This window comes from Juglans microcarpa x Juglans regia, chromosome 1S, assembly GCF_004785595.1.
Source record: "Juglans microcarpa x Juglans regia isolate MS1-56 chromosome 1S, Jm3101_v1.0, whole genome shotgun sequence".
Classification (NCBI taxonomy): Eukaryota; Viridiplantae; Streptophyta; class Magnoliopsida; order Fagales; family Juglandaceae; genus Juglans; species Juglans microcarpa x Juglans regia.
Window position 1 is genome coordinate 3276914 of NC_054595.1, and position 25099 is coordinate 3302012.

The following is a 25099-nucleotide window of genomic DNA, read 5'->3' on the forward strand; positions in this document are numbered from 1 at the left end:
AGAAGAAGAAATTTAAATTTATAATAATGGAAGGTGGGTGGCAGATGCCAGCAATGGTTGCAGAAGAAGCAAACAAAACAGAGGAGGACCCATTTAAATGGAAGAAGACAAACACAGCTTTACAATGGTCCTTCAATGGATGCCTAATTCAGCCGCCATTAACAGTAACGGCGTTAACTCAGACCTCCCTAGTCTCCATATTCGCTTCTCTCTATGCCCTCCCAATTGAAAGCTCAACTACCTCAAACGGAAACGGAGAATTTGTGGAAAATTTAGCGAAAACCTGGTCATTGACATTTTTTTTTTTTCAATTTTGACGCTTTACACGCCAGAGAGACGTTTAATTGGACGGTCAACTTTGATGTCCTCAGGCTGGAAGCAGTTAAAATTTCTTTGACGCCAGCAATGGGGTGAGAGTCTGACGCAGAGAGACATTTGAAAGAGCTTTGTAGTTTGTACAGAGAGGATGAGAATGGTCAAATATGACCGGTGGCGCCGGTCAATGGTTGATTAAACTCCTCTTTAAAACTCTCTGTCTCTCTGTGTCTGTCTCTCTCTCTCTCTCTCCATTTTTCTCTCTGGGTCAGCTTGGTTGTCTGAATAACTGCGGTGGGTTTGATCCTAGCAGTTGAATCTCTTGAAAAATCTTGTTTTTTTCATTTTCAAGCTCCGTGGACAGGGCAATGGCTGTAAGCTTACCTCTATTTTTTCCTCCTCTCTCTCTCTTACTCGCTTTCTCTTTCATGCAATTTCTCTTTCTGTTGGGAATGTATTGCTTTTGTGCTTGGTTGCCGAGAAAACTGAGGGAAAGAAAACAAATTGATTGTCTGGGTTTTTTGCATTATGTTTTGAAGTCGGCTTAGTTGAACGGAGTTTTTAGTGTTTTTATCTGTTTCCTCGTTTGCCAAATTAACAACCCAATACAGCATATGCAGATTTTTTTCTGGGTTTGAATCATTTCGTTATGTTTTGATGAGAGATGCTGCGATTTGTATAATTTACTTGCGAATCAAGAAGCATTACCAAAATTGGGGATTCAGTCTATCTGGGTTTGTTTTGCTTGGTTTTTATCTTTTCTGTTTGTTTGGAAAATATGGACTAAACAGATAACCAAACACCGGTGCTTTGTCTCACAACAAACTATTTCAGCCGAGATATGATGTTGGAAAGTTAAAGTTTGAATTCTGCACTCCTTTATCAAAAAGAAAGAGTTTTGAACTCTTGCTTGAATAATGAGTATGTCTGAATTAAATAAAAAAGGGGACAAATAGAACCGGCAGTTTGGGTGTCTTTGAGTTGTTGCTTGATGCGCTTGCTTAGTTGATTTATGTAGGCTTCTTTCTCTGCGTATTTTTTTTTTAAGAAAGTAGCCATGTTGTCAAGCGGTCTAGTTTGATTTATTTGGATGAGTTGTTAATTACATTTGTGGTTGTTGCTGTTTCATTCTTGGAAATTAAAACTCAGGCTGAATCGTTATCGATTCTGAGTCGGATGTGGTTGACATCATATTTTGGGTGTCCAAATGAATTTACAGTGTCGGACATTTTTTGTGTCAGGTTTTTATACAATGATACCATTCTAAAGACTTGTGGTGCGTGTATGCATATATTATACATATTTCATACTTCTTAACCCGTTGGTCATGGGAAGTACTGTTCCATGTACTCCCCTAAACTGAAGCGTCATGTCCCATGTTAATGAGGAAAAGCGCTGCCACTCCCTTTTCATCAGGACTGGACTTCGTGGTACTAATGCTGATTTATTTCTTAGTTTACCAGTCAAGAGATGGATTCGGAACTTTACTGGAAATAAAGTGTAATATATTTAAATCTTGGTTAGGATCTCTTAACGGATAGGGTAAAGCCTGACAAGCTTAGTCAATTGCTTTACACCCATTGTTTTAGAGAATTGGGAGGACAAAGTTTCACCCTACGCTATATACCCACTAAGTTCACCATATTTGTTTTTAATTGGTCCCTGTTTCCTTTCATGATTTAAAGTGCCATTTTTGGGTTATAAATGATGTTGTCCACAAATACTAAAGATAAATCAGAAAATTCTTTTAACTTAAAACTTGTAAACAAGAATAATATTATATTCCATCATTTTGTGTAATGTTGTGTTGCATACAGGCTGGGAGCAGACCTTTGTTATATCTCATCATTTATTTGCTCTAAAACTCAGTGGTGGAGAAGTCGTGATTATTTAGTGACTTTTTTCATTGTATGATTAGTCCTATAGTATAATTTGATATTCGTTAGCTAATTCATATCTACTGGTATCTCCGCTTTGGTACTGTTTGGGTTAAGGTGACAAGGATGCCTCTATAAGATATTGGTTGTGCAGAGAAATAACACAATTGCAGTGATCTGTCTTAATTCTGTGCCAACAAAGCATATGCCTAACAATAATTTTGAACAAATTTGAGCTTGATACTAGTGAATGCTGTGTAAGTCCAAATGTTATCAGTTGACTAACGAGGGTTAGGTCAAATATATCCAGGGTTCCATCATACCCATATTCTATCATTCAGTAAGGTTTGGAACCAAATTGCGTTCCAGTCTATGTTAACAACCTGTAACACCATCTCCTTATTCACTACTTGTCTAAAATGACCATCTCCTTATTCACAACCTGATGTTAGTTTCAACTATCAAAAAGGAGATAAGTGGTGATCATGAACAAAATTAACTTGTCTTTGCTTCAGGGATCATTAAGACCCCTTATATTCCAGCAACCAAAAGGAATAAGAGGAATGAACAAAAGATGAACACTCGCCTTTTGACTGGACGTCTCCCTTCACCCTTATTGAGGAAAGTGTTTAGGCAACAGAATAAGAGTATTCATAACATTAATTTTCAAGGAATTTGAGCCTGGTACTAGGGAATGCTGTGAAAATATTATGTTGCATTGGGGTATTTGTTCGTCTTAGAGATGCTTACAGATAAAGTTGAATTGATTTACTTCATACAAGAAACTTAACAGTCATCAAGTTGGTAAGACTTCTCATATATGTCACCTAGCAAATCTTTTTGCCCAGGTTTGACTCAATGGGTAATCATCATATCCGGTCATTATTGCATACTTATTTAGACGGTCAACTTAAGCATTGAAAATTGTTGAGTAAGGCATTTTTAACTATTTTTTGGTCCAAAATGTAAATGTTACATCTGATAAAGATCAAGGCGCTCTTTATTGAGCCACCATCCTTTACCTCATTCTTTGGATGGTCAAGAAGTTTATAGAAAACTGTTGAAAACCAGATTAGTTCCCTGTCTCGCAAAGTCTTGAGCAGTGAACTTGATGAGTTTAACGGTTATTTATTAATTCATTTTTTTTGTTGGTTGACTACTGGTTACTTGGGAATGTTTTTTGGTTTTCTAAAAGGAACTATTGGAAGAGGTCTGAAGGACAACCATATTATTAGTGTGTTTTCTTATTGTTAGATCTCAAAGAATATTTATGAAGATAGCCTGAGCAATATAGGATGACAATTAATTAGGTGAGGTATTTCAACTATCAATATATAAGGGCTGTACTCTGTAGGTTTTAGATTTTCTATACTTGAGAAGGCTAATTCAAGAATACTAAAGGGTTTGGAACTGAAATAGGGCAAGAAAAATACAAATCAGAAAGTGCTGTCTAGGGCTGTGATGGTTTTGGGTGTTACCTGAGGTGGGTCTGAGCAGTCTGTTGCGTTCAAAATCTGAGGAAATATAGAAGAAGAGGAAGAAGAAGGAATGGAATCCTTTGAGTCTGACCTGGACCTTGTAGGAGTCTGACACTCTTGGTTAGAGGATAACGAAGTCTCGGCTCTCACCATTATATAATAGAAGAACTCTCCAACAATATCAATGATGTATGTTATTAATGAAATTGAAAGAGTTGCATTGATATAGTTAAAACTCTGTCCTCCTTAACCTAGTAGCACTTTGTTCTAATGAAAAAATACCAACAGCAAACTAGTAGAGGGAAAAGCCACCAGCCGATCGGGTGAATTCACCATTTTTACACCAGCCACTAAGGATCTGCCACGTAAGAGACTTATCAAACTATACTTTATACCCACGTTCAGTAGATTACATTTTCAATCTCTTCCCCCCCCCCCCCCCCCCTCTCTAAAATTCGCTAGAAGTTCAAGGCCTCGAATCCACTGTGCCCTTGGAGGTCCATTTGGTGATTCTTAATGTCTCTTTTGGTTTCTGGAGAAATTTTTGGGATTAAAGTTTAGTTTTTTGGTATTTTCTTTTTGTTTTTGGTAATACTAGAGTGTGCTGCTCGTGTAAAAATGGTTTTGTCGTTTCTTGTACTTTCTTGTCAACCAACCAAAATGTGGTTAATGCTCTTGTAATTCTTAGACCAGTTCTTGTACATGGAACTTGATATGTATTAAAAAAAACTGTAATGTCGGGATGCAGAGTATATGGTTTTAAAAGTGTTGCCCCACCATTTCTATCACTGCATGTATTTTTTTTTTGGGATGCAGAGTATATGGTTTTTCTATTGTTAGATGAGAGAATTAAATGCCAACTAGAATTATTTAAAAGTGTAGATTGCGCCATAGAGGTCCTGATTAAAAGTGTAAATCTTCTTTAAGAGTAACGTTATGTAGCTTGCAAGCACTCGGTTTCAACCTAAGTAGGTGGTGTTCATGTTTCTTGAATATAGTTTAAGCTCTTATTCTCTTTGAAAATTTCAGTATACTTATTTATAGAGTTGGTGGAAATCTTTACTTAATTTTTAGAAAATCTCAGTGTAGAGTTTTGGAACTTTGTTCTTAGGTTAATGGTGAGATATACAACCACAAACAATTAAGAGAAAAGTTGAAGTCTCATCAGTTTCGAACGGTGTTTATATTTCTTTTTCTTTTTTTTTTTTTTTTTTTGGGGGTGGTGGGGGGTGTGTGGTTAACGCGGGCAGATGTGGCTTTACTAGTTAACTTGAGTTTGAAACAGAGGACATGAACTCAGGGTTCATTCACTGATAACTAATGCTTTAAACACGATGCACTAAGCTAGTTGACGTGAGACAGATGTGGCTTTACTAGTTAACTTGAGTTTGAAACAGAGGACATGAACTCAGGTTTCATTCACTGATAAATAATGCTTTAAACACGATGCACTAAGCTAGTTGACGTGAGAGATTTGATTTTATCAAAAAGCCTGAGTGAAGTACCTACAATGTATCTAGCTTTTGAGATTGTACAAGAGGAGACAGCCTAGCTACAAGTTCCAGGTAAATGAACTCGGAAAGAAAGTGAATGTTGAGCTTCTAGCGGATTTTAGAGAGGGGGGGTGGGCTTGCAGGCAACGGGGGTAGGGGTAGGGAGAGAGAGAGAAAGAGGGGGGAAGAGATCGAAAAGTGTAATCTACTGAATGTGGGTGTACAGTATAACTTGTTAAGTCTCTTACGTGGCAGATCCTTAGTGGCTGGTGTAAAAATGGTGAACTCACCTGACCGGCTGGGAGCTTTTCCCAACTAGTAAATCATAGAAACTTCTATTCCTCTATATTTTTGGGGGGCATACTGCAGTGATCATATGCTGAAGTTGTCTAGATACCAATTTTACATGCCTATGGATGTAAGACATGTCTAAAACTTGGCAACAGCTATATGGCATCATGCAATTTGGTTTCTTGTTCTTATAATGTTGCAATCTTTTTTGCAGTTCTAATGATGGATATTTCAATCTATAATGTGCATCCACTGTTAATGTACTGCTTATGGTAGTGCCTTCTCTATGTTTAACGAGATAATCCGAGGTTTATTGCATGTCAGGGGACTGTTGTCATTTTTGTAAATGAAGTTTTTTTTATTTGTTTTTTTAATGTTAATTATTATTAGGTGGTCAACAAGAAAGCTTTTTCTACAAGCACTATAAATTGGCTTTTATGGCCTAACAGCATACTGCTGTTTTCTATAATGTTGTTGCCAACGTTTTCATAATATAATGTTAGAAGCATGTTTTTAACGTTGCAGCAACGTTCACATGTACCGAAATTTGGCAATTGGGAAAGTGAAGAGAATGTTCCTTACACGGCCTATTTTGATAAAGCTCGCAAGGGTCGAGGTGGGACCAAGATGATGAATCCAAATGACCCTGAAGAGAATCCTGATTTAGTTTCTGATAATTCATCTTCAGCTCATGGTCCTGCTGCCAGAGCTGAAACCGAGGAACCAGTAAGAGAGGGAGCTGGAAGATCAGCACATGAACGGCGGAGCAGGGAAGAAGGTGATGTCAGGCAGTTCACCGACTCTCCAGCCCGTCATGATAATTCAGGCAGCAGAGCTCATGGAGGCCGTGAAACCCATAGAAGACCTGCAAGGCCCAGCACTGGATCTGAGTACAGTGTTGAGCGTTCACCACTCCACGGCCAATCAAAGGTCCCAGTGAGAGATGGTGGGGTCAATTCATACACTTCAGAAGGAAAGTCATATGATAGTAGCCATGGTACTCCTGGAAGATACCGAAAACCAGAGACTCGAGGCGATGAAACGGTAAAAATTTTCTTCCTTTCATCATTTTTCTGCCATAAATATAATGAACTAGAAAATGTACATTTTATTATTTTTATGCTAGCTGAAAATGAAAGAAAGCAATGATACGGATTGGCAAGTAGATTTCTAGAAGTAGTTTAATTTTGCAGGAAGTTATTTTCTCAAGAAAGAAGCGAGGGTAAACTCAATTTACCTCTAAACTATCTAGTGTTGTTTCTTCTCATTCTAGAGGGAAAAAAATTTTCTTAAAAATATTTTTTTCGATAGGTAAACAAATATATATTGATCAAAAGTGTAGGCAATAGCCCAAGTATACGGGACATATACAAGAGTACCGCCTAAGCGTGCTAGTTTAGAGATATGAGAAATTCATGGAAGGTCATGCCATGAAAATCAATTACAATCGACCAATGTAGTAAAGTATGGAAAAATAAGTTTCTAAGCTCATCCATTGAATGTTCTTGACCTTCAAAACATCTTGCATTCCTCTTCCTCCAAATGCACCACCATAGACATGTTGGGACCATCTTCCATATTGGTGCAATTTGAGAGTTGCCCCGAATGCCTCTCCAAGAAGCTAGAAGATTTCTTACCCTTATCGGCATCACCCAAGCTAGTCTCAACCGAGCAAAAACTTCATTCCCCAAAGTCATGGCAATTTCACAATGAAGTAATAGGTGGTCGACGGACTCTCCGCTCTTCTTGCACATATAACACCAATCCATGACTATAATTTGACGTTTCCTCAAGTTGTCTAGAGTCAGGATCTTCCACAAAGAAGCCGTCCATACAAAAAAGGCTGCCTTTAAAGGTGCCTTTATCTTCCAGAAGCTCTTCCATGGGAATGGATTTGTGTTGTGCTTGGTCATGGCGTGGTAGAAAGATCGGACTGTGATTAGTTGTTTTTTATTTGAGGCATCCTGTTAGTTTTGCTATTTAAATATTGAAACGGCCTATTATGTTTTTCCATTTTTTCCCAAACTATCAGGTAGTGATTTATATTTTGACAGAGACCGGAAACTTAGTTTCATGAAATCATTTGTTAGTTCACTCTTGGATAACTCTGATTAAGTCTTCTGTTAAACCTTGTCAACTGTTTTCATTCCTATCTGGCAGCCTGAAAAAGGTGCTGCTGTTCCAAAATTTGGTGAGTGGGATGAGAACAACCCTGCATCAGCTGATGGTTTTACTCACATTTTTAACAAAGTGCGCGAAGAGAGGCAGACTGGGGTGGGAAGGGTACCAGGTTCTAATGGAACACCATACAACAACACGCGGCGGAGGCAAGATGCTGATGACAATGCTAAGGTTTGTTATCAGTCATTGATTCTCGTTTTTCATAAATGGCTCATATTCATGTATTTTTGGTTTTAACGGTACTGATCATTTGGGTTTCTATTCTCTTGCTCAATCTTTCAGAGTTGCTGCTTTCCATGGGGCAGAAAATGATATCTTTGGATTTTTGGATAATCTCAAAGTTTGTGGGACATGTAAATACCTTTGAATGCTCTCTCGGAGCTGAGTCAGTTCTTTGCAGTTCGTTCATTTGGTCTGTGTGCGGTACTTTGTATTAATAAACGTACAACTGTGTTGTTAAAACATGCCTTGTTTTGGTGGTTCTTTTTTACCTTTAGCTGCTCTAAGTTGTACTGTCTATATTCAGTTTTGCAAGTTTATTTGCCTGGAAAAGACCAGCTGCAGATTCTTTTATTCTATTCCAATCTATTGCGGTGACTTTCTATTTGTCCTTGATTTCATTCTATTTGTCTTCATCACCTTACCACAATTCAAAAAGTCAAACATTATTATCTTTATAACCAGTCCAGATTTATTTGTTATTTTTTTACTTATCTGCTAAATAAAGAGTTTACTTCAAGGTCGATTGAATACAAAAATTATATCATTTCATCTCATCATTATAATTTTTTCAAATTCTCACACAAAATATAATAAACAATTCTACTTTTTTCAAATATCAAAATAATATAATATTAAAAAATAATATTCTAATAATATTTTATTTAACTTATCTAAAATCATCTTATCTTATTTATCTCATTCCATTATCTAAACGAGGTTTAATGAAATTTCCCCGACCGGTTAAAGTAACTAGGAGTGGTTGTTTTTGGTCAATTTCGCTGAACAATGTTAGGAACCTGATGCAGCGCACCGTTTGGAGAAATGAGATTAAACACAGAGCTTCAATAATCGGTGTTATACGCAGCGTTTGGCATCCATAGAGAATTTCAGCTTATTATTGTATTTTGTCTCTTTGTAATAGTCAGTTGCTAGATGTCTACGTGTCAGTCTTTTATTTGTATGGTTTGTTATTCTGCATGAGTATATGAGAAGGGACTGAAGGGAGGGAGAGGTATTCTGGAATCTTGTATGAATTGATTTGAGTATGGAGGTTGGAAACCCTCGAAGCTTTCCACTATCAATGAATAGGAGCCTATGAGACTCCTTATCAAACACCTTTCCTGCAATTTTATTCTTCCGCAATCACTATGTTTTTCTACAGCAGCTTCATCTCATTACAAACAAAGCCCAACTTTCATTACATTACAACAGACTACCGTAAGTTACACTAGATTTCAAGAGGGTTCATAACAATTGATATCTAGAGCCACCGATCTTGTTATGGAGTTGAGTAGTGAAGAACTTCAAGAATGTTTTCAGAATTATCACCGTGCACTATATGATGATTTCTATAGAGATCCTGGCCAAACAGTTCTTACAGTGAAGTCTCCCGACGGGAAGAACCTAAAAATCTTAATCGATTCTTCCTTCACTATTTACTATGTGAAGCTCAATATCGAATATGCTTATGGGAGAAACATCTACCCGTTGGAGCAACACCAAGTGAGACACAGAGGCCTTGTTTTAGAAGATGATGTTATGTTGATAGGGACGTCGATATTTGACGATGGGTATGTTGTTCTTGAAGCAAAGAAAACGATGGATGCAATTGATGAAACTCAGAGAAGCATTGCAAGAGAGATGTCTTCCTTCGACACGTACAACATCGATGGTGAGGAGATGAACGTGAACTCTTATGATCGTCATTTCGTTGACGAAGACGATGAGAACTTAGCTGGTGGCGGTTCTTGTAAATTGTGTCATGAGAAGCAAGAGGAAGAATCTATAGAGTGGGATGGTGCGAGTCAGCATAAAAATCCGATGATCAGTCCAACTAATTCATCGTACAGCAGTGATAGCTTTGTATCTAATTGCAGTGAGTATTCTGATGTAAATTCATATGACAAGATTAATGGACAAGAAATTACAACGGAGGATGGTCAAGAGAGTTATAGAAAGAGGAAAAGCAACTCAAAGGAAAGCAATAATGGCGTTGATAGGCAAGCTGATGCTCCCCAGGAAGCACTTCAAGTTCTTGATATTATCCCTTGTGAATTACCTTCTATTAGGTTCTGTCGAGTGGATCGTTCATTTTATTCTCCTGATCTAGGAAGGAGGCAGTCACTGGGTGAGGGATTTGAGAGTTGGCGTGGTTTTTATCAAAGCATTCATTCAACTCAGATGGGGTTGTCTCTGAATATAGACAGTTTTCATCAAAGCATGGTGTTCGATTTTGGGAAGGAGACAAACCTGAGCGGTAAGAAGAATTCCGCTCATCTTTTGCTTGATATAGTGCCACTTAAAATGGTGTTTAAGCCCTTTGAGAGAGGAGGGGAAATAAAAACCGATCACTATTTGCCAATCCATAGAGAAGCTCCAACATTTGTTGAGCAGGCACCTGAACAAGAAATCCTTGTTATGGGAATTAAGGTTGTTGATCTTCTAGCACCATACCAAAGGGGTGGTAAGATTGGTCTGTTTGGTGGTGCTGGTGTAGGAAAATTTGTGCTTAGCAGGGAACTTATCAACAATGTTGCAAAAGCTCATGGTGGCTTCTCTGTGTTTGCGGGAGGTGGAGGACACACTCGAGAGGGTAATGACTGGTACAAGGAAATGATGGAGAGTGGTGTCAGATTTTTTGCTCACTATCTGGTTGGTGTATCGCCACTTAAAGTGATTTTTAAACCCTTTGATAGAGGAAGACCAAGGAATGAGGGATGGGTCTTTATTGAAGAAGTTTCTTGCCTTTTTCTCCTTGAAACCATTCTTGAAAAGTTACAAGCTCATGCACAAGAGGATGCTAGTCATTTTCAAGGCCATTCTGATGATATTGTCTCTGCCTTTCAATGTTTTGGAGAATTTGTTAGTGGATCCATAGCTGATGAGCAGAGGAAGATTGATGTTTGTAACTTATGGCCGGGAGCAGGGGCTTGTGGTGGGATGTTTATGACCAACACCATGGTGTCTGCTATTGAAGCAAGGGGAATGTGTCTGCCTTACAACTCTTCGGCACCTGCTGAATATCCATTGAAGTTGCATGAGTGCCGTTTAGCAAGAATGTGTCCTTTGGAATTACTAAAGATGGACTTGAAACCACAAGAACTTATCACTCCAAAACTCCTACGTAATGCGATGGTTGTTGTCATGGCACTAGGTGGCTCTACACATGCTGTATTACACTTGATTTCTATTGCAAGGTCTGCTGGTCTGGAACTAACTCGTGACGATTTTCAAAAAGTCAACGATGAGGTTCCATTTCTAGTAGATCTTAAGCCTAGTAGCAAATATGTCATGAGGATGTATACAAGATTAGAGGAACACCCGCGGTCCTTCGTTACCTCGTGGAGCACTGGCTTCTAGATGGGAAATATATGACTGTCACTGGAAAAGAAAGGCTATATTTCTCTGATCCTGCACTTATAATTGAAGGAGAAGAATCCATGTTTGCAACTATCTCAGAGGATCCTCTCAGCTTTAAGGCAAGGTAGTTAATGTTTGTGCCACCACTATTAACCTTGTGGACAAGGGTCTTTTGAGGGGAAGAGGAGGTCTAGTTACTGCTTCAATACATGAGAAAAATATAAACTTAGTAAATCTTGGTAGAAATCTTAGTAAAGTGTATATTGGCAATGGAAAAGAGGAATTGGTCTCAGCTGCCGAAAAGGGTGTCTTTGTTAAAAGTGAGAGTGAATTTGATTTGAAGAATATTGTAGCAGCAGTAAGAAAAGCGGACAAGAAGGTTGATATTTTACTTCGGATCAACTTAGACGTGGACCCAGGTCCATTCCTATTGTTGCTACTGGGAATAAAATCTCTAAATTTGGCATCAGAAATGAGAAGTTGCCATGGTTCTTGGATGCCGTGAAGGAACTTTCTAATGAGCTGAAACTTGTGGGAGCACCTTGCCATCTTGGATCCACCATCACTAAGGGGGACATATTCAGAGATGCAGCTGTTATTATGGTAAACTACATTGATGAAATGGGTTGGTCTTTAGGTAGAAGAAAGTAGTTGACAAGCTTATAGCCCTTTACACACACCTTGAGGACAAGGTTCTTTTAAGGGGAGGAGATTGTTAGGAACCTGATGCAACGCACCGTTTGGAGAAATGAGATTAAACACAGAGCTTCAATAATCGGTGCTATACGCAGCGTTTGGCATCCATAGAGAATTTCAGCTTATTATTGTATTTTGTCTCTTTGTAATAGTCAGTTGCTAGATGTATACGTGTCAGTCTTTTATTTGTATGGTTTGTTATTCTGCATGAGTATATGAGAAGGGACTGAAGGGAGGGAGAGGTATTCTGGAATCTTGTATGAATTGATTTGAGTATGGAGGTTGGAAACCCTCGAAGCTTTCCACTATCAATGAATATGAGCCTATGAGACTCCTTATCAAACACCTTTCCTGCAATTTTATTCTTCCGCAATCACTATGTTTTTCTACAGCAGCTTCATCTCATTACAAACAAAGCCCAAGTTTCATTACATTACAACAGACTACCGTAAGTTACACTAGATTTCAAGAGGATTCATAACAAACAACGAATCTATGAATGGATTTTGACCTTTTACTAAGTTATCATTTGTTTTTGCAGAAAAATTGAGATAAAATGAAAATAATTATAAAAACAAACTAACCCTAAACCGGCAACGTCAATAGTACTGAAGTTTGTTGACATTATTATAATTTGATTTTACAATGTCGTGCTGGGTGGATAGTTGCTCTCAGTACGAGGGGTTGGGTGTCCAACACAGTTAGAACATCAAGTATTGTAAAAAAATATTACATTTATAAACTGGAATGACAGGTCTCTATTATTTGATATGACATAATTTAATTTGTATAAAATTTAATTATAAACTTATTTTGTAAATTAAGTTATATGATATTAGTGACGTTATTTATTATCTTTTTAACCATCATCTTTATATTATTTTCTAAGGTAGTGTCAAAAAATTGATAAATTATTTACCATTCTTTATTTATCTTTCAATCATTTGAAATTCAGATGATGAGATGATAATAATTAAGTTCATAATACATGCTATTTTTTTTAATAATTTATTATTTTACCCAAGAAATCAGTTTATTTTTGGATGGTTCCAATTGATTATCTTTTGTGTGATGTTTTTTTCAGTTACTTCCTGATGAAAGTTCAAGAGGAGAGGAAAACTTATGCAATTCTTAAAGTTTTTCTGTGTACAGGAATGAATATATATATATATTTATATATATACACAGAGATTCAACAAACTTCTTCTAGGAATATTCTCGAGCACCTATTGTGCATTACAAGAAACAACCATATTTGACAAAGTTTGTTACAAGAGTGTCGGCCACATTACAAAACAATACAGCAGCCATACCCAGAAGGTAGGCACGAACCTAGTTTAGGTGATTCCAGAAGAGAGGCATTTGATGTGGTGAATTTGCTTGAGGAAGCTAAGGTGGTGGAGCTTTTGGAAGCAGCAATAGACAACTCAATACGCCCCTGCAAGCCTAATGGTGTATCAACAACCGTGAGGCTTGTTCGCAGCAAGTGAAAGTGGGAAACCGAGATGAAACAATTGGTTTGGTTAAAACATCGGCTAATTGATCTTTAGAAGGAAGAAAGGCCACTTGAAGGGTTTTGGCCGCGACTTTATCACAAACAAAATGGAAATCTATTTCTATGTGTTTTGTTCTTGAATGGAGGACGGGATTCACGGAAAGGTAAGTAGCACCAAGGTTGTCACATCAAAGAATTGGTGGTTTTGGAAGAAAAATACAGAGTTCTTTGAGGATGGACTGAACCCAGAGTAATTCGGTTGTGGCATTTGCAAGGGCCTTGTATTTGGCCACAGTGCTTAATCGAGCAACAGTTTGTTACTTTCAGGAACTCCAAGATATTAGATTGAGACCAAGGAAGATACAAAAGCCATCGGTAGAACGGCGGTCAACTGGCAACTAGCCCAATCAGCATAAAAAAATATTTGCAGCTGAAGGGAGGTGGATTTTTTAAAATGAAGTCCAAATTTAATGTGTACTTGAGATACCAAAGTAATCTCTTGACAGCTTGCCAATGAGAAGTTTTCGGATTATGCATGATCTGAGAAATTTTATTTACTGAAAAAGCAAGGCCTGGGCGAGTTAATGATAAATACTGTAGGCTACCCACAATGCTTCTGTAAAGGGTGGGATTAGAGAAAGAGGGAGTATCAGAGAGGGAAAAACAAGAGAGGAGACAGACATAGGAGATGTGACACCATTTTGTAGATAACATGTTTGTGCGAGATAGAAGATATGGATATATTTCCGTTGTGAGAGATGAATGCCATCAGATAAGTAGAAAATTTCCAGGCCAAGAAAGTATGATAATTTTCCTAGATCTTTTATTGGAAAAAGAGGCAAGAAAATTAATGAGATATTCAATTTGGGACGTGTGAGAGATGGTGACAATAATGTCATCCACATACACTAGAACATAAATAAGCACCAATTTATAAGAATAGACAAATAATGAAGGATCGGCCCTGGATGGAAGAAAACCATATTCACAGAGTTTAGAGCTAAGTTGTGCAAACCATGCACGAGGTGCTTGCTTGAGGCCATAAATGGTCTTTTGCAAGTGACACACATAGTGAGAGTGGTCAGGATGAACAAACCCAACAGGTTGGGACATATATACAGTTTCGGTCAAGTCACCATGGAGAAAAGCATTTTGGATGTCTAGTTGTCTAAGAGACCAACCAAGGAGACAACAAGAGAGATGACTAACCAAATGGTATTAGTTTAACAATGGGGCTAAAGGTCTCTGAGTAGTCGACACCCTCCGGTTGATAGAATCCCTTGGCAACTAATCATGCCTTTCGGTGTTCAATGCTGTCGTCGACACGATGCTTTGTGCGGAAGACCCACCTACAACCAACAATGTTAGAAAAAGGGGGAGGGGGAACATGGGTCCAAGTGTGGTTTTGGATGAGAGCTTGAAACTCAGTGGGCATGGAATTTCGCCATTTAGAGAAGCGGGAGGCCATAGTGAAACAACTTGGTTCTTCGGGTATTTCAAGAGATGAGGTTTGGGCATGGCGTGGTGGTGGAAGATATGGGACGTGACCATCCATAAATTTTTTGGGACAGGAGGAATTTGTTTAGATCAGGTAACGATGGTCGAAGTAGGGGAAGGGTTTGGAACTGTTAGTTTGGAGAAGAAGGGTCTGGTCGAAGGAGTTGAAATTGAAGAAGGGTGAAAAATTAGAGGAGATGGGTTTTGTGTTGAGAGTGGACTAGTTGTTGTATGCGGGGAAGATGGACTATTTATTGTGTGGGTGGGAGATGGACCATGGGAGGTAAGAGATAAAATGGGTAGAAAAGTATATGGAGGTTGGGAATTTATGGAGGTCGAGGGTAATTGTGATTTTGTATACGGAAAGGAGTTTTTGTTGAACAACACATCACGCGAAATGTATATTTAGTTTGAGTTTAGATGAAGGCACTTGTATCCTTTATGTATAGGGTTGTAACCAAGAAAAAGACAAGGTAAAAAAGGGAAATGAATTTTATGGTTATTATAAGGCCGAAGATTGGGCCAAAACTCGAATCCAAAAACTCTGAAAAAAGAGTAATCGGGCTCTTTATTGTAGAGGAGGAGATGAGGAGATTTATTTTTGAGAGACGTAGAGGGAAAAAAAGTTATAAGAAAGGCCACGGTTTGGAAAGTATTGGCCCAAAATTTGTAAGGAAAAGAGGCCGTTGCAAGAAGGGCAAGGCCCGTCTCAACTATATGGCGATGCTTACGTTCGACCACACCATTTTGTTGGTGAGTATGGGGACAAGAGAGGCGATGAGAGATTCCTTGAGAATTAAGGACACGGGTGAGGGGTCGAAATTCCCCACCCCACATTTTTAATTTTGGTGTTAAATAGACGTTCAACATATTGTTGAAAAATAAGAAAAATAGAAGTAGCATCACCCTTTGAGGTTAAGGGATAGAACCAAGTATAACAGCTAAAATCATCAACAAATGAGATATAATAATGAAAGCCATCTCTTGATATATAAGGGGATGGACCCCAAACATCCACAAAAATTAAATGTAAAGGTCTTAAGGATAGATTGTGGGATGGCCAAGCCGATTGTGCCAATGTTCAACAATAGTTCGTTCACCAATGAGAGCAACTGGGATAGATTTTGAGGAAGCTGGAGGAGGAAATAAGTAGAGGCTATCATGCGTTGGTCATTGGAGAAGCAATTTTTCTGTCCATTTATCCTTCACAAGAAAGTGAGATTCATGAAACTAAAAAAAACAGAGTTGTCATGACGAAATTTTTGAACTGAAACTAAGTTTTTTGTGATTTGGGGAACACAAAATAAATTTATGAAGAGAGAAAGTAGAGTTGGAGGAAGAAAATTGAGAGTCACCAATGTGAGTGATTGGGAAGGCAGCGCCATTGCCAACTTGAATCTGCTCATGTCCAAGGTAAGGTTCACTGGATAGATTGAGATTGTTAAGGTCTAAAGTTATGTGGTTTGTTGCAACGGAGTCTGAGTACCATTGTCGATCGGAAAGGGGCTGTGAACTTATGTAATGAGTAGATAGAGAATGGGGTGGTTTAAATTGATAAGTCTGGTGGAAACGGTGATAGCACTGAAGAGCGACATAGCCAACTTTGTTGCAGACTTGGCATGTGGGTTTGTTTGTTGAGGTGAGAATGAATGAGGTGAAAGGAAGCGATCTCCTCGCGAGCGGCCACCCCGAGTGTTGTTTCTGCCCCACGATAGGTGTTGCAACCACTAGTTGAATTTTGATAGGGAAGAGAGGTAGTGATATTAGCAGAGGGTGTAGGTAGAAGGCCATGTTGAATGGTTGTTGTGAGAGAGACACAACTTTCGAATGTAAGCAAGAGGTTGAAGAGGTCGGCTGGGCTAATAGGAGTGGCTTGTGCTGTCATTGAAACGACAAAGGATTCATATTCTGAGTTTAGACCACTGAGCAGCTAAGAACACTCTCATTGGATTAGCTAAAGTTAAAATACATTTTTTATGAATGTAAGATGAATTTAGCTTTTAGTTATTCCATTCAGATAAGTCTACACATTGGAATAGCCATTTTTTCATTATATGACAATGAAATAATAAACGATGAATTTGGATTTGACTATTCACATTAAATCTCTACATTGGATTATCTATTTATTCATAAGTAATTAATAATTTTAAAAATATTTTATTTTTTTAATTATGAAATTATTTATTTTATCATATTTTACTATTTATAATATTATATATTAATTATGGGTTAACAATAGAAACTAGAGAGACATTGATGGAGACCTCAGGAGAGAAAAACAAATAAAATAAAATGGATTTGATGAATAAACAGTATCTTTCAAATTTAGAAATTACTTTAAAAGTTACTGTAGCTATATTTCAAATATTTGGAATATAGCTATTCCAATGTGATACATTTTATGGTTCAATAGCTAAATTCTCATTGGATTTAGCTTTTAGCTAATCCAATGAGAGTGCTCTAAGAAACAACTTCATAATCACGAAGGGGCTCACTAGCAGTTGTCATCGTCTGAGAGAAGGCGAACTTTGTGATAATAGTCAGTCACCGAGAGAGAACCTTTTTTTAGGTTTGTGAGCTGATGGCGAATTAGGAAGATTTTAGCCTAAGATTGTGAGGTGAACATAGTTTCTAGAGTGACCCATTATTCACGGGAGGTGCGGGAAGCTATGGCCTGGGCAAGGATTGGCTCGGTGAGGGAGGAAAGGAGAGCATTGAGGAGCATTTGGTTAGTGCAGCGACACTGAAGATAAGTAAGATTAGTTTGAGGAGGAGAATGTCTAGAAAGAGAAGAGGATGCGATTGGAAGGATAGGCGGAGGGGGAGGAATGGAGCCATCGATAAAGTGGAAAAGCTCTTGGGAATGATTTGTGCACGCCAGAGTAAATAGTTCTCGGAATTAAGCTTAACAGACACAATGTGAGAGAAATTGCTAGGCAACCAAAAGGTAGAGGTATTAGAGAGTTCTTTTTCAGAAAATGAATTATCGACAACCATTGAAAAGGAGTAAGCAAGAACAGAGGAAAAAAATAAAAATAAAAATAAAAATAAAAAGGAGGAAGAAAGACATTAGTCGATTTTTAGCTCTCGTATCATGATGAAAGTTCAAGAGGAAAGGAAAAACTTATGCAATTCTCATTAAAATCTTTCTGTGTACAAGAATGAATATATATGTATATATATAATATAATATATACAAAGATTCAACAAATTTCTCCTAGGAATATTCTCGAGCACCTACTTTGCATTATAAGAAACAACCATATTTGACAGAGTTTGTTGCAAGAGTGTCAACCACATTACAAAACAATACAGCAACCATATCCAAAGGGTAGGCGCCAACCTAGTCTAAGTGATTCCAGAAGAATTTCTTGAGAGGTATCTGACGTGGTGGATTTGCTTAAGAAAGCTGAGGGGGTGAAGCTTTTGGAAGCAGCAGTAGACAGCTCAATACTTCCATTGCTAGATTAGTGATAGGAAAAATTATTATTATTATTATTAAATTTAAACACGAATTGCGGTATTTCTTTTTATTATCAGATTGCGGTATTCTTATTCTATAAAAATATAATAATGCACCTACAATTATCTTATATATTTTTTAAAACTCATCTCATAATCAATTAATACAATTATATCACTGCATTAAAAATAAAATTTTATTTTATAAATCTAATAATCATTTAAGAAAAATAACTGGTCTACAAAGAAATCTAATAAAAATAGATTTAAGCCTCGTTTGGAATGAGACGAGATGATAAATCTGTAGATAGTAGTGAAATAGTTTAAATTGAGATTTTTATTGAATTTTGAGAAGGGAAAGAAAAAAAGTTAGAATAAAAATAGATTTAAGCCTCGTTTGGAATGAGACGAGATGATAAATCTGTAGATAGTAGTGAAATAGTTTCAATTGAGATTTTTATTGAATTTTGAGAAGGGAACGAAAAAAAGTTAGAATAAAAATATTATAAAGTTAAAATATTATTATAATATAATTTTTGTTTTAAATTTTGAAAAATTTGAATTATTTTTTATGATTTGTTTAAAATTTTGAAAAAATTATATTTAGATGAAAAAATTAAAAATTAAAAATATTTTATATTTAAATAATATTTTTAAAAAAATTATAAAAATATTGAGACGAGATTTTTCCATATCGTTGCTCAAAGTGAGCTCACGCTAGCGTCGACCACACTTTATAATTTCTCATTGAACAACGTTGTCAGAAATTTAGAGCAAAAATTGGCGGCGATTTTTAAAAATTTCCGTTAAAATTAAAAATTTCACAACGCAAGGCATTCAGAGATTAAAAACAGTTCAACTTCGAAGTTAAATTGTTCGAAATCTAAAAAGCTCTCTCTCTCCGATCTGATTGTTTGGAGCTGAACGCAGAGACTAACTTCAAAATTTTCCTTCGGGTTCGTCCAAATCTCAGGTGCTTCACATTCCATTCCTCATTTCATTTTCCGCCACTTTCTTTTTCCCTCTTTCATTTTGTAGTTTCTACCAATTCATTTCCCCCCCCCCCCCCCCCTCTCTCTCTGTGCTCTGATCCCTATTTAGCGTCTGGTTAATGTATTCATCACTCAATTCATTGGTTAACTCCTTCGTCAACTGGAAGTTAAATAGGTAAATCTGTTTCCTAGTAAAAAATGTTCTTAAGATGTTAGAATCTTGGTTCAGTACATAGATTTAAGATGTTTCTTTGTGAAAATATACTATTTCCCCTTAAAGTATGGTACCCATTTAATCAAAGCCAAAGCAGCTTATGGCCTATGGGTAATTAGTAGACTGATTTAGGGTTTTTGTTTCGTTCGTTAAAAAAAAAAACGAATCGATTTTGGTTGGATCCCCATTTGAGTCTAATCATGGTGAGGGAGCAAAGGATTGAGTCATTTTATGCAAAGATTTGTGAATCTGTGGCAGCTTCTTCGTCCTCGCCTCTGCTAATATTTCCATCCACATCTGATGTAGACTCACTCTGTGCCCTCAAGATAATTTTCCATATCTTCGAATCAGATTCCATTCGATACGCCTGTTATCCAGTCTCATCATTTCAGGAAATTCACAAATATGTTGGGCCTAGTTTGTCTTCTTCTGATGAGCCTGTTTCAATTCTTTTGATAAATTGGGGTTGCCATAGAGATTTAAGGAAGGTCCTGAATTTAGGCGCAGAAGTTCATGTTTTTGTGGTGGATAGTCGTCGGCCGATTCATTTGCACAATTTGAGTGATCAAAACGATAGGGTGGTTGTGCTTTTTACACAGGATGATGAACACCAGACTGATTTGGCATATGATTTTGATGTTTCGGCCCTGGCGAATGCGAGTGATTTGAATAGTGATGATGAGGCAGATGAGGAATTGAACAGTGAAGATGAGAACGATAGTGAAAGCGATGAAGAGGTGGATGGGAGAGGGTCAAGGAAGCGGAGGAGGGTTTCAGAAGAAAATAAGGAAGACCCTGTTCAAGTATTCTGCAAACTGAAGAGGGAATATTATTATACGGGTACTTTCCATGGAAAGCCATCCGGGTGTTTGATGTATGATTTGTCACATTCTTTGAGGAAGAATAGGAATGAGTTGCTTTGGTTGGCTTGTGTTTCATTGACAGATCAGTTTGTTCATGAGAGGTTAACTGATGAGAGGTACCAAGCTGGGGTTATGGAGCTTGAGCAGCATATCAACAGTTCAGGGACAAAGATTCGAGCACCCAATGTGTCTAGAATTGCATATGAAGATGAACCGAGACTGATGTTGTTACAGGAGTGGACTTTATTTGATTCAATGTTGTGTTCTTTGTATATTGCAACTAAATTGAAAACATGGAGTGATAATGGAATGAAAAAGCTCAAGCTTCTTCTAGCCAGGATGGGATTTGCTCTTGTGGATTGCCAACAAAAGTTTCAGTACATGGATCTTGAAGTAAAACAGAAGATGAAAGATGAGTTTGATCGGTTTTTACCTGAGTATGGGCTTGCTGATTTCTACTACAGGAGTTTCTTGCGGTTACATGGTTATCGCTCAAGGGTGTCAGCAGCAGATGTGGTGTATGGGGTTACTGCTCTGCTTGAATCATTTGTGAAATCAGATGCCTCTTGTACTTCCAAGCAGTTTGGCGTAGCTTATGATGCACTGTCCTTGAGCAACCTTAATAAGCTGAAAGCTGGATTGCAACATGCAATCAGAATACAAAGGGCAATACTTAGACAAGGAAGTACATCAATAACTAAGAGTGGTTGCATAAGAAGTGGAAGAAAGTTTCGGTGGGTAAAGCTTGAAGATTCGGTGGATACAAAGCTGCTGGGTTACCCCCAATCTCTGACTAGATTTTGTTATTTTGTGATGGATGCCTTGCGAGAAAAGAGAGCAAAAATGAAGCCTTTGTTCTGTGCTTGCTTATCACAAGGGCCCAACAAGGTATTGATCGTAGGAGTTTGTGGGAAGCCTCGACTTGGGGAAGTTCAAGGAAACGCATTTGGAATTGCATTTAGAAATGCAGCTGAGGAGATTGGGGCTGAATTTTTCCATGAATTGTTCGAATCTTCATGGATTGTCCTGGATGCAGCTGCAGTCAATTCCTTTATGGTCAGGTTGTCTGAAAAACTCTGATGTAGAACCATCACACATTTTATCCAACACAAACCCTCAGCTTCTTTAAAAAAATACCTTTTTTCCCCATCATTATAGCATATCCGAGTTGATTGATAAACTATATGCTATAATTGATTTGGTTGTCCTTTTTTCTCTTAAAGTTTACTCCTGTATCATAATAATTTTCTCATTGGCTTTTTCTGATTTATATAATATTTCTTCGGGGCCCTTTTCTGTGAACATCATGTAGGCATATGCTATCATTTGTGTCTAAAGTATGATAATCTTCTCCAATCAATATCTTATTTACATTGTATTAATTCATTTTTTAAGAGGCAAAATTATAGCCATTTAAGTATGGTTGAGTTGAATATTATTAATGCCCCTAAAAGAGTTGAATATTATTAAGAATGGACTTCATAAGAAAAAAACAAAATTAATGAACTACTAAATTGGTCCTTGTGCTTTGTCTTAAAAATTAAATTACTTGCCAAAAGTCTGTGGCTTGATTGGCATAACTCAGCTTCCAAAATAGAGGTCTGGAGTTTGAAACTCCCATCTTCCAATAAAATTAAAAAAAAAAATTAAACTACTCATGTGCTGATGAAATTAATCATTCCGTTTAAAATTAATTACTACGTTAAACATTGTTTCTAAACCATATGGCAAAATTTTTTAAAAGCTGAAGTAAAAACAATTATGTAAAAAATTAATAGTTTTTATTAAAAGCAAGAATAAAAGTTTTTAACTTTTTTTTTAATTATTTTAAAAATAAAAATGGCCACCATCAGTAAAGCTGTACAGGAACAGACGAAACCAGCCATTGTTAACATGAACGGTAGAAATCGACAAAGAATCAGTTGGCCTATAGTAGGAAATTGATGAAGCTGACGATGGTTGGTTCGGTCTCGGTTTGAATTAGGTTCTAATCGTCAAATCATTAGGTTCAAATAGTCAAATTGGACGATATAATATATATTTATATATATATATATATATATTAAGTAAAATAACATTGTTTCACTTAAGTGAGTTGAACAACATCGTTTCATATGTACTGTTTAGAAAAAAAATTAAAATGAAACAATATCGTTTGATTTAATACAGCAAACGACATCGTTTGAATTTAGGGTTTAAAACCCCTCCCCTCCCTCTTTTTCTCCCGAGTTTCTATTTCTCTCATATTCTCTCTCTCCTCTCTCACACAATGCCACCAATCTCTTTCTCTCTCACACACACATCGTAACCTTTATTCTCTGGGGGCTCTCTTATGGCGCCACTAATAGGAAACCGATGAACTAACAGAATCATACCAAAATTGAACATGCTGGTTTTTTCCCCCTTGGCCGATTTTAAACATGTAAAAAATTAGTTAGTTCGGTTTTAATTTTTGACTAAAACCGAACCATATGTATTGGTTTTCGCCCCTAACCATCAGTGTGGCAGGAGAGGACCCTTCCTTACTATCACGAGATTGGCTTATATCCATTTAAAAATTTATAGGATATATCTTGTTGAAAAGTGAATGAAAAAGATTAGGTTTCGTTTGGATCATTAACTATTATCAACTAATCTCAATTCATCATTACAATTTTTTCAAATTTCAACAGAAAATATAATAAATAATTTAACTTTTTTAAATCTCAAAATAATAATAATATTAAAAAATAATATTCTAATAATATTTTATCATCTCAACTCAACTCACTTCAACATCCAAACGCAACCTAAAAGATTGAAGGAAAAGTCAACTCATTTTTTCAGTCAAAACAATTTTGTCAATTCATTTTTCAAACAAGATGGAAGCCAAACTCTAGTGCCACGGGCCACTTCTGGCAGCATCAAGGAGTTACAATCCTCCCTTGTTTTTCTTTTCTTTTTTGCTTTTATTAATTTTTCAAATAAAATATTTTGGAAGTATTATATGATTTGGATAGTTTGAGATGTTTAAATTTGTAACTCGTTTTTTTTTTTAATCTATTATTTTATGTTTCTATTGTTCACTTTCAAGTGACGCGCGGAATAATCATCAGTGCTTATGTCATCTATAACAGTTTTACTAATGAAATCCAAACAAATAAAACCAATTTGATCAATTTAAAAAAAAAAAAAAAAAAACTCACTGAAAGAATACATTGAGTAACATGACTTCAAGGAAAAAAACATGGATTAAGTTTTTCTTTAATCCACTTAAAATGATAATGCACATTTTTTTTGGATGGAGGTGTTTATGTTAATAGTTATTCTATTTTTAAGTCGATTTGTAGAGCATATCATCCACATCACTTAGATGATAAGATTTGATTTGTAAAATTTAAATTTTAAATTCTATCTTCCAAATGTAATTATATCATTTAAGCATTTTACTATGTGTACTTTACACACTGGCTTGTGAATAAATTTTTTTGATGAAGTGCCACATGAGTTCATAATGTTATTTTATTTTTTGAAATTAAGTTCATAACATTATTGATTACAATGAATTGGAAAATAGGAGACTTAAAAAATTAATATATATATACAAGCATTTTTACCGCATTTTATGTAACTATATTTTAAATAAAAGGTGTTTATATAAAATAATTTATAAAAATAACATTATTTTATAAAAATACTATCATTTTAAAAACATAATTATATAAAATTTTTTATATAAAATATTGTTATTCTAGTTGGGTCCTGTTGCTACCCACCCTTCCCCATCCACTTGGCCCAAAATCATATATATTAAACAAATGAATTCTTAAGTATAAAATGACAATATTTTGAAGAAGAGTAATGCTATTCATCATCTCATAATATAGTTTTGAAGAAGACATCAAAACTACATTATTTTGATATTTCACTACATACTATATAAAGAAAACTTGAAAATACTAACTTATTGTATAATCTCTCATCTCATTTCTTCCTCCACTATTATGTTCTACTTCAAGGCTTCGATTCCATCTCTTCTTCTGTTCACCTCCTCCATCGTCTTCTTTCCTCCTCTCCTCTTGGGGTTTTCTTCTTGAAGTTTGTGATTCTGAGACACCCATGGGTCACGAATGATTGTGGATTTGCGAAGAGACCCACAACCATTCATGGCCATAGTTTTTTGCTCATACCCACGACCATGATTGGCCAATGTTTTCTGCCCTGAGCCATAAGCCACGACGTGGCGTGGTTTGCTCAGAAAACTATACACAACCATAATAGGGTCGTAGATCTCTGTACAGACCCATGGGCACGCCATGATCCTTTGTAAGGGCTCGAGATACGAGCAGCACTCCTACTCTACATCACATACTGTTTATATGATATAATTTAATGTAAAAAATAAATTTTAAAATTTAATTCTTACAAATCAAATCTAGCTATTTAAATAATTTAAATAATGTAATTTATACCTTAGCTTAATAACTCTTAAATATATTATTCTAATTTCAAAAAATAACTGCAACGCGCGGCATATGGTTCGTCCGCGTAAGTAGTAACACGTGTCCGTCCTACGGGGCAGGGCCACGTGGACGCGAAGTCCCGACTCCTCCCTCCTCCCTCCTCCGTCTGTCACAGTGAGCCTCTCTCACAGTCTGTCCCACTCACTTGTCCCTACCTT

General features: G+C 36.6%; 2 protein-coding genes across 3 annotated transcripts; both read left to right on the forward strand.

The window, feature by feature from the left end:
* The first annotated feature begins 169 nt into the window (after positions 1 to 169).
* On the forward strand, positions 170 to 8241 carry LOC121246079 (RPM1-interacting protein 4-like). 2 transcript variants are annotated; one of them, XM_041144069.1, is made up of 5 exons: positions 170 to 689; positions 5669 to 5726; positions 5980 to 6498; positions 7615 to 7806; positions 7918 to 8241. In XM_041144069.1, the coding sequence occupies exons 2-5, from the start codon at positions 5724 to 5726 to the stop codon at positions 7945 to 7947; spliced, it is 744 nt and encodes a 247-aa protein (XP_041000003.1). In that variant the 5' UTR covers positions 170 to 689; positions 5669 to 5723; the 3' UTR covers positions 7948 to 8241. The 2 variants fall into 2 exon arrangements, with proteins under 2 accessions (XP_041000003.1, XP_041000002.1); XM_041144068.1 differs by lacking the exon at positions 5669 to 5726 and having other exon boundaries at positions 181 to 689.
* A 10959-nt stretch (positions 8242 to 19200) lies between these two features.
* Positions 19201 to 21737, forward strand: LOC121244953 (cell division control protein 45 homolog). The gene has a single exon (XM_041143209.1). It carries the CDS (start codon positions 19777 to 19779, stop codon positions 21517 to 21519), a length of 1743 nt encoding a protein of 580 aa, XP_040999143.1. The 5' UTR covers positions 19201 to 19776; the 3' UTR covers positions 21520 to 21737.
* Positions 21738 to 25099: the final 3362 nt, after the last annotated feature.

Bases quoted from the DNA above. Each gene is read 5' to 3' on its own strand.
- LOC121244953 (XM_041143209.1), top strand. From the start codon at position 19,777: ATGGTGAGGGAGCAAAGGATTGAGTCATTTTATGCAAAGATTTGTGAA.
- LOC121246079 (XM_041144068.1), top strand. The intron at 6,499-7,614 runs GTAAAAATTTTC...CCTATCTGGCAG, and splicing joins AGACTCGAGGCGATGAAACG to CCTGAAAAAGGTGCTGCTGT. The intron at 7,807-7,917 runs GTTTGTTATCAG...TCAATCTTTCAG, and splicing joins ATGCTGATGACAATGCTAAG to AGTTGCTGCTTTCCATGGGG.